The sequence below is a fragment of the Podarcis pityusensis genome (assembly GCF_964106645.2).
Source record: "Podarcis pityusensis genome assembly, chromosome: 8".
Taxonomy (NCBI): Eukaryota; Metazoa; Chordata; class Lepidosauria; order Squamata; family Lacertidae; genus Podarcis; species Podarcis pityusensis.
In genome coordinates this window covers 6831718-6846755 of record NC_138033.1, presented here as the reverse complement: position 1 = coordinate 6846755, position 15038 = coordinate 6831718, and the positions used below count along the sequence as shown (strand labels likewise).

Sequence of the window (15038 nt, the reverse complement as noted above, 5' to 3'; positions counted from 1 at the left end):
GTGGCGGGAAGATAAATGGCGTATCCGTGCGCTCCGGTTTCTGTCATGGTGTCCCGTTGTGCCAGAAGCGGTTTAGTCCTGCTGGCTACATGACCCGGAAAGCTGTCTGTGGACAAACGCCGGCTCCCTCGGCCTGAAAGCGAGATGAGCGCCACAACCCCAGAGTCGCCTTTGACTGGACTTAACCGTCCAGGGGTCCTTTGCCTTTTTTTACCTGTTAGAAATGCACTCACCCCTTTTGTCTCCTCCTAGGTTCAGTGCCATAAACAGACTGGCTATTGCTGGTGCTCCACACCGGAAGGGAAACCGATCAGTGGAACGTCGGTCCTCAACGAAACACCAAACTGTACAGGTGTGATTCCCCACTTCTGGGTTCAGGTGACCCTGGGTTGCATCAATAATAATAATAATAATAATAATAATAATAATAATTAAAATAAATAATTTATTTATACCCTGCCCATCTGGCTGGGTTTCCCCAGCCACTCTAGGAGGCTTCCAACAAAATATTAAAATACAATAGTCCGTCGAACATTAAAAGCTTCCCTAAACAGGGCTGCCTTCAGATGTCTTCTAAAAGTCACAGAGTTGTTTATTTCCTTGACATCTGATGGGAGGGCGTTCCACAGGGAGGGCGTCACTACCAAGAAGGCTCTCTGCCTGGTTCCCTGTAACTTGGCTTCTCGCAGCGAAGGAACCGCCAGAATGCCCTCGGCGCTGGACCTCAGTGTCCAGGCTGAATGATGGGAGTGGAGACGCTCCTTCAGGTATACTGGGCCTTTGAGGCTGTTTAGGGCTTTAAAGGTTAGCACCAACACTTTGAATTGTGCTCGGAAACATACTGGGAGCCAATGCAGGTCTTTCAAGACCAGTGTTATGTGGTCTCGGCGGCCGCTCCCAGTCACCAGTCTAGCTGCCACATTCTGGATTGATTGCAGTTTCCAGGTCACCTTCAAAGGTAGCCCCACGTAGTGCGCACTGCAGTAGTCCAAGCGGGAGATAACTACAGCATGCACCACTCTGGCTGGACAGTCTGCGGACAGGTAGGGTCTTAGCCTGCGTACCAGAGGGAGCTGGGAGACAGCTGCCCTGGACACAGAATTGACCTGTGCCTCCATGGACAGCTGTGAGTCCAGAATGACTCCCAGGCTGTGCACCTGGTCCTTCAGGGGCACAGTTACCCCATTCAGGACCAGGGAGTCCTCCACACCTGCCCGCCTCCTGTCCCCCCAAAACAGTACTTCCGTCTTGTCAGGATTCAACCTCAATCAGTTACCCATTACAACTTCTTTGTCAGGTAGGAAACATGGGCGTCTGCAGAGATCTGTCCATAGCGGGAAATAAATCACTGGAAATGGGGAGGTGGCTGGTTGCTAACAAAAACGTGAGAAGATTTGTGCCTGTGTATTTTGCCTCATACTGTATCTCGGTTTCCACAAGTGCTAGAAACTTGTGCAATTTTTTTCATGAAAGCTAGGAATCTGGGAGTTGCAGTTCATCTAGGGCAACCTAAGGCCTGTGGGCCCGATCCGGCCCAATCGCCTTCTAAATCCAGCCTGCGGACGGTCTGGGAATCAGTGTGTTTTTACATGAGTAGAATGTGTCCTTTTATTTAAAATGCATCTCTGGGTTATTTGTGGGGCATAGGAATTCGTTCATTTTTGTTTGTTTCAAAATATAGTCCGGGCCCCCACATGGTCTGAGGGACAGCCCACGGCTGAAAAAGATTGCTGACCCCTGATCTAGGGGGTACAAGTGATCCCCCTTGTTCCTGCAACGGACGCTCATGGAAAGAAGGTTGAGAGAGGTGCTTCTGCGTTTTTTTAACTCGCAGAAATCCAACTGGGGAAGCTTTTCCTGGCGCCGATTCCCACTCACTCAGTTTCTGTGCAGCTGTTTTAAGCTGAAAGAATAGCGTCCGCCACCCAAAAACAGTAGGTGATCCATGTTATGTACTGAAGTTCTCACCCTGGGCCAGCAGGGGGATACTGTAGATAGTTTTCACTCAGGTCCACATATGCAAATAAGGAATTGAAAGTGAAGTTCAGTGATTGGCTAGTTACAGAAAGTTGTTACTGTTGCGTTGTAGTGGAGCTCTATATAAGCAGATTGACTGAGCCCTTCAGTTCAGTTCTGTTCTGGCCTGTGAATAAACAAGAGCTGTTTGAAGAATCGCTGTGTCGTCTGATATGTTCACCCACAATTTAACAATCCAGATTAGAGCTGAGGGGACCTGAAACACAAAACAGGACCTATTGATGACTTATTTTTTAATTTTTTAAAACCCTGCCTATTTCTGTCCCCCTATTTCTCTAGGGTCCTACACGGTGCGGACATCGTGGCCAGATCCCAACTCATCTCGGAAAGGTAAGGCTGCCCCCTTCTCCCCGATCCTCTCCCCCGATTGCACACCCCACACCTCGGCCAGAAAATTTCTACCTAAGGGGATAATGTTTTAAAATCCCGACCTACAGAGCTATGGGGTGGACTGTGGCTCGGGGAGGGGAGGGCTGTAGAAAGTCTGCTTCAGGTTCCGAGTTTGAATCCTGACATCTCCAGATAAGGCTGGTACAGAATCCTGCCCCTAACCTTGGAGAGCTATTGTCAGTTAGTGTAGACAATCATCTGACTCAATAGAGGACAGTTTCCTATTTTCCTACTCCCTAATCTCCAACATAGGTTTTAGGGTCCCTTAAGGACGCGGGTGGCACTGTGATCTAAACCACAGAGCCTTGGACTTGCAGATCAGAAGGTCGGCGGTTCGAATCCCCGCAACAGGGTGAGCTCCCGTTGCTCAGTCCCTGCTCCTGCCAACCTGGCAGTTCGAAAGCACACCAGTGCAAATAGATAAATAGGTACCACTCCGGCAGGAAGGTAAACGGCGTTTCCGTGCGCTGCTCTGGTTCGCCAGAAGCGGCTTAGTCATGCTGGCCACATGACCTGGAAGCTGTACGCCGGCTCCCTCAGCCAATAAAGCGAGATGAGCGCCGCAACCCCAGAGTCGGCCACGACTGGACCTAATGGTCAGGGGTCCCTTTACCTTTACAGAAGGAAGGGTGCTCCATCTGCAGGCAGGTGTGGGTACTGCACATCCACTTCTGTGACTACAGTTGCTCTCCGCCCCCACTGGCCCAAGAAGGGCAGGAGGCAGAGCCCGGAGTCCTGGGTTCCATTTCCAGCCGTGGGAGAGGGGTGGGTTAAATAGATGGATCTTGGAGGGATGCTATTACTAAGAAGAGGACCAAGCCCAGTTGTCACATTCCACTCCCCCGTTTCTGCCCCTCGGCAGGCAGAAATCCAACAGGTTCAGCTCCCTGCATGTTTTGGATTTCCGCCTCTCCCGAGGCATGAATCCCCCGCCAAGTACCGTATTTTTTGCTATATAAGACTCACTTTTCCCTCCCAAAAAGTAAGGGGAAATGTGTGTGCATCTTATGGAGCGAATACAGGCTGCACAGCTATCCCAGAAGCCAGAACAGCAAGAGGGATTGCTGTGCAGTGGTCCCTCTTGCTGTTCTGGCTTCTGAGATTCAGAATATTATTTTTTCTTGTTTTCCTCCTCCAAAAACTAGGTGCGTCTTGTGGTCTGGTGCGTCTTATAGAGTGAAAAATACGGTAATCACCTTAATAATAACCCCAGACTCCGACCCTCCTGTAGCTCTGAACTCCACCGCTCTTTGGACAGAGTAGATGACATTAAAACCTCTGTAATAGTTGCCTTCGAACTCTTTTCCTCCCTGAACGCAGAAGACGGCACCAAGCCCCGGCCCACTCAGCCAAGCCCCTTCCCCCACAAGCAGGAAGGTAAGTGGCTCTCCTCTTGTGTAACCGCCCCATCATCTCCCGAAAATCCACTTCCCCGCTGCAGCGGTGAGCAGCGTGGCCTACTGGTTGAACACTATGGCAAATGTGTTGACTCCTTTGACCCTCCAGGTGTTGACGAACTACAATTCCCATCACCCCGGCCATTGGCCAGGTTTGCTGGGGCTGATGGGGGTTGTAGTGAACCTTGTAGGGTCAAAGGTTCCCCACATATGAAAGGTGTTAAGTACTGAAGTTCTCACCCTGGGCCAGCAGGGGGATACTGTAGATAGTTCAGGTCCACATATGCAAATAAGGGATCGAAAGTGACGTTCAGTGATTGGATAGTTACAGAAAGTTGTTACAGTTACGTTGTACTGGAGCTCTGTATAAGCAGGCTGGCTGAACCCTTCAGTTCAGTTCTGTTCTGGCCTGTGAATAAACAAGAGCTGTTTGGAGAATCGCTGTGTCGTCTGATATGTTCACCCACAACTTAACAAAAGGCCTGTGATACGATGTGCTGAAATAGCTCAATTGGTTAGAGGGATGTTGATGACAAAGCCAAGGCTGTAGGTCTTAGGGTCCCTTCCATCTCTAAGATTCTATGATTGTTAGAACCCAAAATGGGGGAAGAGCTCCTTCTCTCTCATATACACAAAAGCCATACATTGAAAACACCAAGAAAAACGCACACCAAAAACTCAGGCCAATGTAAGTTTCCATAGTGGGAGTGGTCCCTACTCACAAATCAATAGTAAGAAAAACCACATTTATCTTGAACTTTTCTGTGCAAACGTTGATCTACCCACACATAGTTGTTATCCCCGAGAAACGTAGAAACTGTTGTTGTTGTTTAGTCATGTCCGACACTTCGTGACCCCCTAGACCACAGCACGCCAGGCACTCCTGTCTTCCACTGCCTCCCGCAGTTTGGTCAAACTCATTCAAGAACACTGTCCCACCATCTCGTCCTCTGTCGTCCCCTTCTCCTTGTGCCCTGCATCTTTCCCAGCATCAGGGTCTTTTCCAGGGAGTCTTCTCTTCTCATGAGGTGGCCAAAGTCTTGGAGCCTCAGCTTCAGGATCTGTCCTTCCAGTGAGCACTCAGGGCTGATTTCCCTAAGAATGGATAGGTTTGATCTTCCTGCAGTCCATGGGACTCTCAAGAGTCTCCTCCAGCACCAGAATTCAAAAGCATCAATTCTTCGGCGATCAGCCTTCTTTATGGTCCAGCTCTCACTTCCAAACATCACTACTGGGAAAACCATAGCTTTAACTATACGGACCTTGGTTGGCAAGTGATGTCTCTGCTTTTTAAGATGCTGTCTAGGTTTGTCATTGCTTCTCTCCCAAGAAGCAGGCGTCTTTTAATTTTGTGGCTGCTGTCACCATCTGCAGTGATCATGGAGCCCAAGAAAGTAAAATCTCTCACTGCCTCCATTTCTTCCCTTTCTGTTTGCCAGGAGGTGATGGGCCCTGTGGCCATGATCTTCGCTTTTTTGATGTTGAGCTTCAGACCATATTTTGTGCTCTCCTCTTTCACCCTCATTAAAAGGTTCTTTAATTCCTCCTCACTTTCTGCCATCAAGGTTGTGTCATCTGCATATCTGAGGTTGTTGATGTTTCTTCCGGCGATCTTAATTCCGGCTTGGGAATCATCCAGCCCAGCCTTTCGCATGATGAATTCTGCATATAAGTTAAATAAGCAGGGACTCAAACTTACACAACTCTTTAAAAATTAGCTGATGAAGGTGAATACATCGAAACAGGGCCCTTGTCCTGGTTTCTAATCCGTAATTGACTTCTGACTTCTGCTCTGTGACTTCTGACTTCTGCTCTGCAAGCTGATAAATTATAAGGATCAACATTATTGTCGAGTGAGAAAATCTTTGTAACAAATTATTGTGTTATACATATCTTTATGAATTTGAGTTTGTAATCTCTGTTAGGGTTTGTAATCTCTATTTGAGTCCTTGTCAGAATACATACTTTTGAATGGATTAGTTTTTGTGACTATTGACTATTGATTTGTGCGTAGGGACCACTCCCACTTTTGAAACTTACATTGGCCAGAGTTCTTGGTGTGCTTTTTTCTTGGTATATTTAATACATTGAAAACACGCCTGCCCCCCACAAGAATCCTGGGAACTATTTATTTATTTACTTCTTTATTTATTGCATCCACAAACCAGCTTTTCCTCCACGTTCAGGGTGGCGTTCATTTAAGCCCCACAACAACCCTGCGAGGTAAATTAGGCTGAAAGACAGCGACTGGCCCAAGGTCCCCCAGCAAACTTTATTGCTGAATGGAGATTTGAATCCAGTTCTCCCAGGTCCTAGGATGACACTCTAACCACTGCACCATGCTGTCTGTCTGTAGTTTACCCCATTGTAGAGCTACGATTTCCAGCATCGATGACACAAACAGTTCCCAGAATTCTTTGGACGGGGCAAACATACTTTAAATGCACTCTGTGTGTGCAGCCTTAGTTGATGAATCAGTACAGACTGCCATCCACCGTTATCTGAGATCAAATCTCATTTATCCTTCCTGGGGTTATACTTTTGAGTAGACGGGAAAGCAAGCTAAACACTTGTTTTGGACCACACTGAAACCAGGCATTTAAAGCACTCGCCTGCCGCTTTAACAGTCATGGGGAATTCTGGGATCTGTAGTTTTCCCCACGAATTGCACTTCCAAGAAATCTTGGGGGAAAGCCATGACCGTTAAAGTTGATGAATGTCAGGTCTGGATGTGACCCTGGAAGGAAAACAATAAGCATAAACCAGGGCTAGCCATAGTGGCGCCCCCTCCAGATGTTTTGAATGACAGCTCCCATTATCCCTGACCATGGACTGGGGCTGATGGGAGTTATAGTCCACGGCGCCTGGTTGGCTTCATAAGGGACTTGCAATAATATTTTTTTAAAGTGTTCCTCTGTTAATTGGGAGTAACTTTCTACTCGATCAAACGCCTTTTAATCCTTGCATCAACTTTGCAATCCTAAAAAATATAATATTGGTTGTACGAGCCTTTTTAAAACAAAGCTGAGGCAACCAGTAAAAATATTAGGTTTGCGCCTGCGTTTGGGTAGTGAGATAGAAAAAGAGAGAGAAATGGCATTTAGAGAATTCTCCTTGCGGTAGGAGGGACGTGGATGGCGCTGAGAGCCTAGGACTTGCCGATCAGAAGGCCGGCGGTTCGAATCCCCGCGACGGGGTGAGCTCCCGTTGCTCGGTCCCTGCTCCTGCCAACCTAGCAGTTCGAAAGCACGTCAAAAGTGCAAGTAGATAAATAGGTACCGCTCCGGCAGGAAGGTAAACGGTGTTTCTGTGTGCTGCTCTGGTTCACCAGAAGTGGCTTAGTCCTGCTGGCCACATGACCCGGAAAGCTGTACGCCAGCTCCCTTGGCTAGTAAAGCGAGATGAGCGCCGCAACCCCAGAGTCGGCCACGACTGGACCTAATGGTCAGGGGTCCCTTTACCTTTACCTTACCTTGCGGTAGAAGCGGAACAACAGCATTGAGGCAAGTAATGCTTCTGAAAGCTAATTCTTAGAAATTGCAGGAGGGGATAGGCCTCTTGTGCTGAGGTCCTGCTTGAGGCTTTCAGGTCACAGCCCCCCCAAAAGCTGTTTTTGTTGGGGGGAAATCACGCCGTAATGGCCTGAGATCACGGCAACAAAAATGGCTGCAGTTCTCTCCTTTTTTTTGCAAGCGGGGTGTCTCGTTTTTTCTGGGAAACTTGTTAGCAATGCAAAGTGGATGGGGAGGGTGTCAAAAGAGATGGGTGGTGTGGGAGAGGTCCCCCCCCCATAACATCTACTCTCCTGTCGTCCGTGCCTCTGTATGTGTGTGTGTTTGTGTGTATGTGTTTCTGTCTCCCTCCATCTAGAGGGCACCTCCTTGCCGTTCCTTATTCCCATCATCATTCCGGATTTCAAGCCCAGCCGCACGGTGAAGCAGGCTCCAGGTGAGGGTCAGGATCCGTCACTGTCATTTAATGGGTCAAATTTCAGGGGGGAAGTTCGCTGAACATAGTAATAATAATAATAATAATAATAATAATAATAATAATAATAAACTTACTATTTATACCCCGCCCATCTGGCTGGGTTTCCCCAGACACTCTGGGCGGCTTCCAACAAAACACTAAAATACAATAACCTATTAAACATTAAACGCTTCCCTAAACAGGGCTGCCTTCAGATGTCTTCTAAAAGTCACAGAGTTGTTTATTTCCTTGACATCTGATGGGAGGGCATTCCACAGGGAGGGCGTCACTACCAAGAAGGCTCTCTGCCTGGTTCCCTGTAACTTGGCTTCTCGCAGCGAGGGAACCACCAGAATGCCCTCGGTGCTGGACCTCAGTGTCCAGGCTGAATGGTGGGGGTGGAGACGCTCCTTCAGGTATACTGGGCCTTTGAGGCCGTTTAGGGCTTTCAAGGTCAGCACCAACACTTTGAATTCTGCTCGGAAACGTACTGGGAGCCAGTGTAGGTCTTTCAAGACCAGTGTTATATGGTCTTGGCGGCCGCTCGCAGTTATCAGTCTAGCTGCCGCATTCTGCGGAACACCCTCCCACCAGATGTCAAAGAGAAAAATAACTACCAAATTTTGAGGGGGGGGGGAAATGTTTTGGACTGACGCCAAAAAGAGTGCAGTGAAGGAGCCTGTTGATGTCAACTGGCAGGGAGTTCCAGAGGTTAGATGCCGACACGCTAAACTTGTCTTCTTTGTTCCGATTGGTGGCTGCTTGTGCCACTCACCCCCGCAGAGTACCCGCCTTCATGTGAGCAGGAGCGGCGAGAGGCTATTGATGAGGCCCGGCAGCACCAACAGGAGGGCACCTTCATCCCGGAGTGCGAGGGGGACGGCACCTATAAGGCCGTGCAGTGCCACCAGGCCACGGGGTATTGCTGGTGCGTGAGGGTGGACACTGGCCGGCCTGTTCCTGGCACTTCAACGAGGTCAGTGTCGCCCGACTTGTGAAGTCCGGAATGAGGGGTCCTGGTTCAGTCGGTGGAGCACGAGACTCTTAATCTCAGGGTTGCGAGTTCGAGTTCCATGTTGGGCAGAAGATTCCTGCACTGCAGGGAGTGGGATTAAACGACCCTCTACAGATCTGTGCTTCTAAGTGGGGGACTCCCATCATCAACAAAGTAGCACCATGAAGGCTATGTACAGTGGTACCTCAGGTTAAGTACTTAATTCGTTCTGGAGGTCCGTACTTAACCTGAAACTGTTCTTAACCTGAAGCACCACTTTAGCTAATGGGGCCTCCTGCTGCTGCCACGCCGCCGGAGCACAATTTCTGTTCTCATCCTGAAGCAAAGTTCTTAACCTGAAGCACTTTTTCTGGGTTAGCGGAGCCTGTAACCTGAAGCGTATGTAACCTGAAGCGTATGTAACCCGAGGTACCATTGTACATTGAAAACACATCCTCCTGCCTCCTCACGTGAATTCTGGGAACTATAGATTACACACCTCAGAGCTACAATTCCCAGCACCTTTAACAAACTACAGCTCCCAGGTTGTTGGGTTTTTTTTGAGGGGGGGGAGTTCTATGCTGTCCACAGATGTAGCAGTGTCTCCAGACAACCTTCTTATTGAGCATTCAGCCTGTTTTGTTTGTTTGTGGTCTTCCCCACAATATTCCTGTTAAGTAGGAATTTGGCCAGGGCGATATATCGATATACAGTGGTATCTTGGATTGCGAACTGAATCCATTCTGGAAGTCGTTCTTAAACCGAAGCGTTCTTAAACCAAGGCGTGCTTTCCCATAGCGGCAGGGGACTCAATTTACACTCAACAGGAAGCGGAACACGTTCTGCTTCCAAGGCAAAGTCCACAAACCAAAACACCAACTTCCGGGTTTGCAGCGTTCTCAATCCAAGTTGTTCATAAGCTAAGCTGTTCTTAAACCAAGGTACAGTGGTGCCCCGCAAGACGAATGCCTCGCAAGACGAAAAACTCGCTAGACGAAAGGGTTTTTCGTTTTTTGAGCTGCTTCGCAAGACAATTTTCCCTACGGGCTTGCTTCGCAAGACGGAAACGTCTTGCAAGTTTGTTTCCTTTTTCTTAACACCGTTAATACAGTTGCGACTTGACTTCGAGGAGCAACTCATAGAATGCGGTGTGGTAGCCTTTATTGAGGTTTTTAAAGACCTTGGTGATTTTTGAAGCTTTTCCAAAACTTTCCCGACATCGTGCTTCGCAAGACGAAAAGAATCGCAAGACGACAAAACTCGCGGAACGAATTAATTTCGTCTTTCGAGGCACCACTGTACCACTGTTTTGCCCAGGACTAGTAGGAGCAGCAGACTGCGATGTCGGTTTCACTCAGCGATATATCGCCGGTGAAACCTCCGCCGCTCCTGCGTTCCTTTGCTAGCAGCGTCCAGTGGGCGGACGCAGGAGTGCTGGCGGTTTCACCAGTGATATATACGACGGGGAGGGAGAAACAAGCTGTATCAGCGAGGTGTGGATATCTTGTTCCTCTCTCTGCATCTTGAAACTACTCAACTGCTCTGCCCTCTCACCCGTGATGTCGAAAAGCTGATGATCGCCCAGCCCTGGTAGGAATCGGTGCCTGAGCTTTCTTTTTTCCTCATCCTTTCCAGCCCCTTTTCTTTTTGTGCTGCGTCTCACATATTGTAAGCTTGAGGGCAGGGACAGTCGCTGAGTTTTTGGGCAGCTGCCTTTTCTGACTGAAGAGTAGGATTTTTAAAAAATAAATCTTATTGCCGTCATTGCTAGTATTCCTGTTGATGTTAGTATTCGCTCGGCGTCTCTCGTCTTTCTTTCTTGCAGGAACTTCCCCCCGGACTGCGAGGCAGATGCGGCGGCTAAGAATGCAGAAATGAGCTCCTTATTCCGGGATCGGCTTCTGCCAGGTGGGATCATGAATCTCTGCTTCTTCTTTTTTCCTTTTTCTTTTTAATAAATATTTTATTAGTTTTTTAACATATAATTTTCAACAATTATTAAACATGCTTTTATATCTTATACATTTTTTTGACTTCCATCAATCACATCCGAAAATTTTCCAATCGCTTCACTTAATTTACATTTCTTACTTTCACTATTACATTTAAATAACTAACATCTCTCTTCTTTATCTTCTTTGCAATGTTTCATATATTTCTCCTTACAAAACTTCTTGTAGTCCTACTAGCGTAATTTGTTGATTACAGTTGCTCTTCAAATAATTCGTATATTTCCTCCAATCTTCTATAAATCTCTGATCCTGCAGGTTTCAAATCCTTCCTGTCATTTTATCCAATTCTGCATAGTCCATTAATTTTGTCTGCCATTCTTCTTTCGTCGGTACAGTGGTACCTCGGGTTAAGTACTTAATTCATTCCGGAGGTCCATTCTTAACCTGAAACTGTTCTTAACCTGAAGCACCGCTTTAGCTGATGGGGCCTCCTGCTGCCGCCGCGCGATTTCTGTTCTCATCCTGAAGCAAAGTTCTTAACCTGAGGTACTATTTCTGGGTTAGCAGAGTCTGTAACCTGAAGCGTCTGTAACCTGAAGCGTATGTAAGCCGAGGTACCGCTGTATTTCTTCTTGCTTCCATTTCTGGGCCAACAATCCTGAATCTCTGCTTCTTTCCAAACACTTTTTCCCCAGGTGCCACTGAGCACAGACCATAGCTGTCAACTTTTCCCTTTACTTGCGAGGAATCCTATTCCGAATAAGGGAATTTCCCTTAAAAAATGGGAAACGTTGACAGCTATGGCACAGACCCGTGTGAGTCTCGAGAGGCAAACTGTTCCCTTTCTTCTTTCCTGCTAGGTTGTCCAGGCTCCAAGAAGGTAGAGTTCCTCTCCAATCTGATCAAAGCCTTGGCTTCTGACATGTTGCAGTCGAGGATGATGCCCGTTCCATACCGAAGGTAAATACTGCGCTCTCTCTCTCTCTCTCTGAAGGGGCACAGGGGAGGAGAGTTGTTGCGTGTCGAGGTCCCCCAGCCACCCCCCAATAACTCACACATCACACATCAATTTTGGTTTGGGTTTTTGGCATGATTTTGGCCACAACTTTACATACATCCAAGTGAGTGGTTGCTTAGGCATTGGTTCCGACTACAGTGGTGCCTCGCAAGACGAAAAGAATCCGTTCCGCGAGTCTCTTCGTCTTGCGGGTTTTTTCGTCTTGCGAAGCAAGCCCATTAGCGGTTTAGCGGATTAGTGCTACAGTATTAGCGGCTTAGCGGGCTTAGTGGATCAGCTGATAAGCGGCTTAGCCATCAGCTGATAAGCGGTTTAGCGGCTTGGGAAAAAGGGGGGGAAAGGAAAAAAACCCCGCAGGAACTCGCAAGACATTTTCGTCTTGCGAAGCAAGCACATAGGAAATTCGTTTTGCGAAGCACCTCCAAAACAGAAAACCCTTTCGTCTAGCGGGTTTTCCGTCTTGCGAGGCATTCGTCTTGCGGGGCACCACTGTATCTGTCCTTGCCCAGGGGACAGAACTGACTTCCGGATTCCAGCCAGTGCGGGAAACAAATTTTGGGGAGAAAATGAAGCTGGGCCTCAGTCCCTCACTTCTCACCCTCATGCTCCTGGTGGCTTGCACGGCCCACATCCGATGCCAGGGACAAGGACGAAAAGAATGGCAAGCCCCTGGATTCCTTTAACGGAATTCCCTTTCCGCACCACCATTGGAGGGGTAGGCACTTACCCCTCCACCAACCAATTTGAACCAATGCCTAACCGCCAACCTTACAAGTTGTGACGATTTGCTACGCAGTAGGCAAAACCAAATGGCACCAGCCAATCAGCCAAGTGGACGAATTCCTACCAGGCCCCTGCCTCAAAGCAGACGACCCCATGACAGGCATAGCAAGGTCAAGCGAACAACCCCCCCAATACAGGGAGGGTGGGCGGGTGATCCAGTGCAAGCAGCCAAGAGAACGCTCAAAGTTGGGCGACCAGTATTTAAAACCTCTGACCCCTCCTTCAAAATTGGAAACAAGCAATTCTCCACAGCGACCCGATTAACCAATACACTCCCTTTGTCCCTCCACAAATCCGCCCAGCAACAATGGGGTGGCTTGTATCCCCCACCGCAACACGCGCTCTCTGCTAGGGAGAACACGTTTTGCCAAACGTTCTAAGCAAGAGTTGAAATCTAATGGAGGATTCCATTGTTGAACCAGAAACAGGTTTGCTTGTGAGGTAACCTTGTGAGGTGGCATAGTTGCCACCTAAGGACCACCCCTCGTTGTTGCCATCTGATCGGTCTTGAGAAGCAATGGAGTAAGCCTCTGGGGTTAATAAATAATAATATTTATAATGGCAGTGAGAGATTTTACTTTCTTGGGCTCCATGACCACTGCCGATGTGACAGCAGCCACGAAATTAAAAGATGCCTGCTTCTTGGGAGAAAAGCAATGACAAACCTAGACAGCATCTTAAAAAGCAGAGACATCACCTTGCCGACAAAGGTCCATATAGTTAAAGCTATGGTTTTCCCAGTACAGTGGTGCCTCGCAAGACGAAATTAATCCGTTCCGCGAGAGTCTTCGTCTAGTGGTTTTTTCGTCTTGCGAAGCAACCCTATTAGCGGCTTAACGGATTAGCGCTATTAGCGGTTTAGCGGCTATTAAAGGCTTAAAGGCTTAGCGGATTAGCTGCTAAAAGGCTATTAAAGGCTATTAAAGGCTTAGCAGATTAGATAAAGGGGGGGGGAGCGAAAAAAACCCTCAAGACTCGCAAGACATTTTCGTCTTGCGAAGCAAGCCCATAGGGAAATTCGTCCTGCGAAGCAACTCAAAAACGGAAAACCCTTTCGTCTAGCGGGTTTTCCGTCTTGCGAGGCATTCGTCTTGCGGGGCACCACTGTAGTGATGTGTGGAAGTGAGAGCTGGACCATAAAGAAGGCTGATCGCCGAAGAATTGATGCTTTTGAATTCTGGTGCTGGAGGAGACTCTTGAGAGTCCCATGGACTGCAAGAAGATCAAACCTCTCCATTCTGAAGGAAATCAGCCCTGAGTGCTCACTGGAAGGACAGATCCTGAAGCTGAGGCTCCAATACTTTGGCCACCTCATGAGAAGAGAATGTTGTTGGGAAAGATGGAGGGCAAAGGAGAAGGGGACGACAGAGGATGAGATGGTTGGACAGTGTTCTCGAAGCTGCAAACATGAGTTTGACCAAACTGGGAGGCAGTGGAAGACAGGAGTGCCTGGCATGCTCTGGTCCATGGGGTCACGAAGAGGTGGACACGACTACATGACTAAACAACAACAACAAACAATATTTATAATTATTTATAATTATTATTATCAATCATTAGCAGCATGAAAGTGACCTCCCTGGGATGTAAGTCTGGGCATTATGTCTAGAGCAGGGGTCAGCAAACTTTTTCAGCAGGGGGCTGGTCCACTGTCCCTCAGACCTTGTGGGGGGCAGGACTATATTTGGGGGGGGGGGAATGAACGAATTCCCCACATATAACCCAGAGATGCATTTTAAATAAAAGCACACATTCTACTCATGTAAATAAAATCACACTTTCTACATGAGTAGAATGTGCCCTTTTATTTAAAATGCACCTCTGGGTTATTTGTGGGGCATAGGAATTCGTTCATCCCCCCCAAAAAAAGATATAGTCCAGCCCCCCACAAGGTCTGAAGGACAGTGGACTGGCCCCCTGCTGAAAAAGATTTCTGACCCCTGGACCACGGCTGTCAACGTTTCCCTTTTTTAAAGGGAAATTCCCTTATTCCGAATAGGATTCCTCTCAAGAAAAGGGAAAAGTTGACAGCTATGCCCTGGACTAGGGACGCGGGTGGCGCTGTGGGTTAAACCATAGAGCCTAGGGCTTGCCGATCAGAAGGTTGGCGGTTCGAATCCCAGCGATGGGGTGAGCTCCCTTTGCTCAGTCCCTGCTCCTGCCAACCTAGCGGTTCGAAAGCACGTCAAAGTGCAAGTAGATAAATAGGTACCGCTCCGGCGGGAAGGTAAACGGCATTTCCGTGCGCTGCTCTGGTTCGCCAGAAGCGGCTTAGTCATGCTGGCCACATGACCCGGAAGCTGTACACCGGCTCCCTCGGCCAGTAAAGCGAGATGAGCGCCGCAATCCCAGAGTCGGTCACGACTGGACCTAATGGTCAGGGGTCCCTTTACCTTTACTTATGCCCTGGACTAGAGGACCCTTGGGATCCTTTCCAATTCTTGAATTCTATGATTCTGGAATTTTTGCTAGATTCCAAGCCTGTGCTCTTGGAGTTT

At 48.2% G+C, this 15038-nt stretch overlaps 1 protein-coding gene and 1 long non-coding RNA gene across 3 annotated transcripts in view; one reads left to right on the top strand and one right to left on the bottom strand.

The window, feature by feature from the left end:
* The window catches only part of LOC308484589, an 81032-nt gene that overhangs the window by 23417 nt on the left and 42577 nt on the right, over nucleotides 1-15038 (bottom strand). The gene's annotated exons all lie outside the window — the stretch shown is intronic.
* LOC308484249 (SPARC-related modular calcium-binding protein 1-like) overlaps nucleotides 1-15038 on the top strand; it is a 62949-nt gene that overhangs the window by 42914 nt on the left and 4997 nt on the right. The window contains exons 4-10 of one of the 2 annotated variants that reach the window (XM_081019028.1): nucleotides 253-352; nucleotides 2317-2367; nucleotides 3715-3804; nucleotides 7695-7772; nucleotides 8577-8769; nucleotides 10613-10695; nucleotides 11600-11699. In XM_081019028.1, the coding sequence (XP_080875154.1) occupies nucleotides 253-352; nucleotides 2317-2367; nucleotides 3715-3804; nucleotides 7695-7772; nucleotides 8577-8769; nucleotides 10613-10695; nucleotides 11600-11699 (695 nt within the window). The remainder of the gene's footprint in view (nucleotides 1-252; nucleotides 353-2316; nucleotides 2368-3714; nucleotides 3805-7694; nucleotides 7773-8576; nucleotides 8770-10612; nucleotides 10696-11599; nucleotides 11700-15038) is intronic. The other variant, XM_081019029.1, reaches the window with a different exon arrangement.